This window comes from Wasmannia auropunctata, unplaced genomic scaffold (assembly GCF_000956235.1).
Source record: "Wasmannia auropunctata unplaced genomic scaffold, wasmannia.A_1.0 LD315667.1, whole genome shotgun sequence".
NCBI classification, from domain to species: Eukaryota; Metazoa; Arthropoda; class Insecta; order Hymenoptera; family Formicidae; genus Wasmannia; species Wasmannia auropunctata.
In genome coordinates this window covers 1-708 of record NW_012047223.1, presented here as the reverse complement: position 1 = coordinate 708, position 708 = coordinate 1, and the positions used below count along the sequence as shown (strand labels likewise).

General features: G+C 24.3%; 1 protein-coding gene across 1 annotated transcript; it reads left to right on the top strand.

Annotated features, from left to right (window-relative positions):
- Positions 1–36: 36 nt before the first annotated feature.
- Positions 37–536, top strand: LOC105460791 (major facilitator superfamily domain-containing protein 8-like; the record flags this gene model as incomplete). Its single annotated transcript, XM_011707283.1, has 2 exons — positions 37–276; positions 438–536. Coding segments are annotated over exons 1-2 (316 nt in total), but the record flags the coding sequence as incomplete, so codon positions are not given.
- Between the last annotated feature and the right edge of the window lie 172 nt (positions 537–708).

The following is a 708-nucleotide window of genomic DNA, read 5'->3' as shown; positions in this document are numbered from 1 at the left end:
TTACAATTATATACTTAATAAATGTGTTTCAGTTGGATCCTACTGCAGGAAAAGAATTTATGGGTTACATAGTGGCAGCAAATCCACTTGGACAAATGTTATTCTCACCTCTGGTGGGTTGGTGGGGTAATAAAAGAGGGTCAGTAAGATTGCCACTTTTAGTGACCTTAACATTATTTACTATTGCATCAGCAGCATATAGTATTCTTGAAATTATACCTGGTGATAAAAAGAGTTACATGCTCATTGCCAGATTCTTTGTCGGTGTTAGTTCTGGTAATTTTTTTTTATTTTTACATATTAATATTTATATTAATAATCATTATTAATATTTATTATTATGTATTATTATAATATTATATATTACTATATATAATTATTATATAATTATTATGAGTTCAAAATATTTTGTTTTTTTAAATGTTGATTTCTTATAGCTAATATTGCTGTAGCAAGATCTTATCTATCTGCAGCTACAAAACTTTCAGAACGCACACATGCAGTTTCTATGGTATCCCTAGCACAAGTAATTTTTTGTTCTAATATTTTTATATTGAAGCATGTAACATATATATATATATATATATATATATATATATATATATACATTTTATTCTTTTATGTTAAAGTTATTTAATTGAAATAATTTAATACTCTTGTCAAGTCTTTTTAAAAGTATATATACTTTTATACAGAAGATAATTAAAT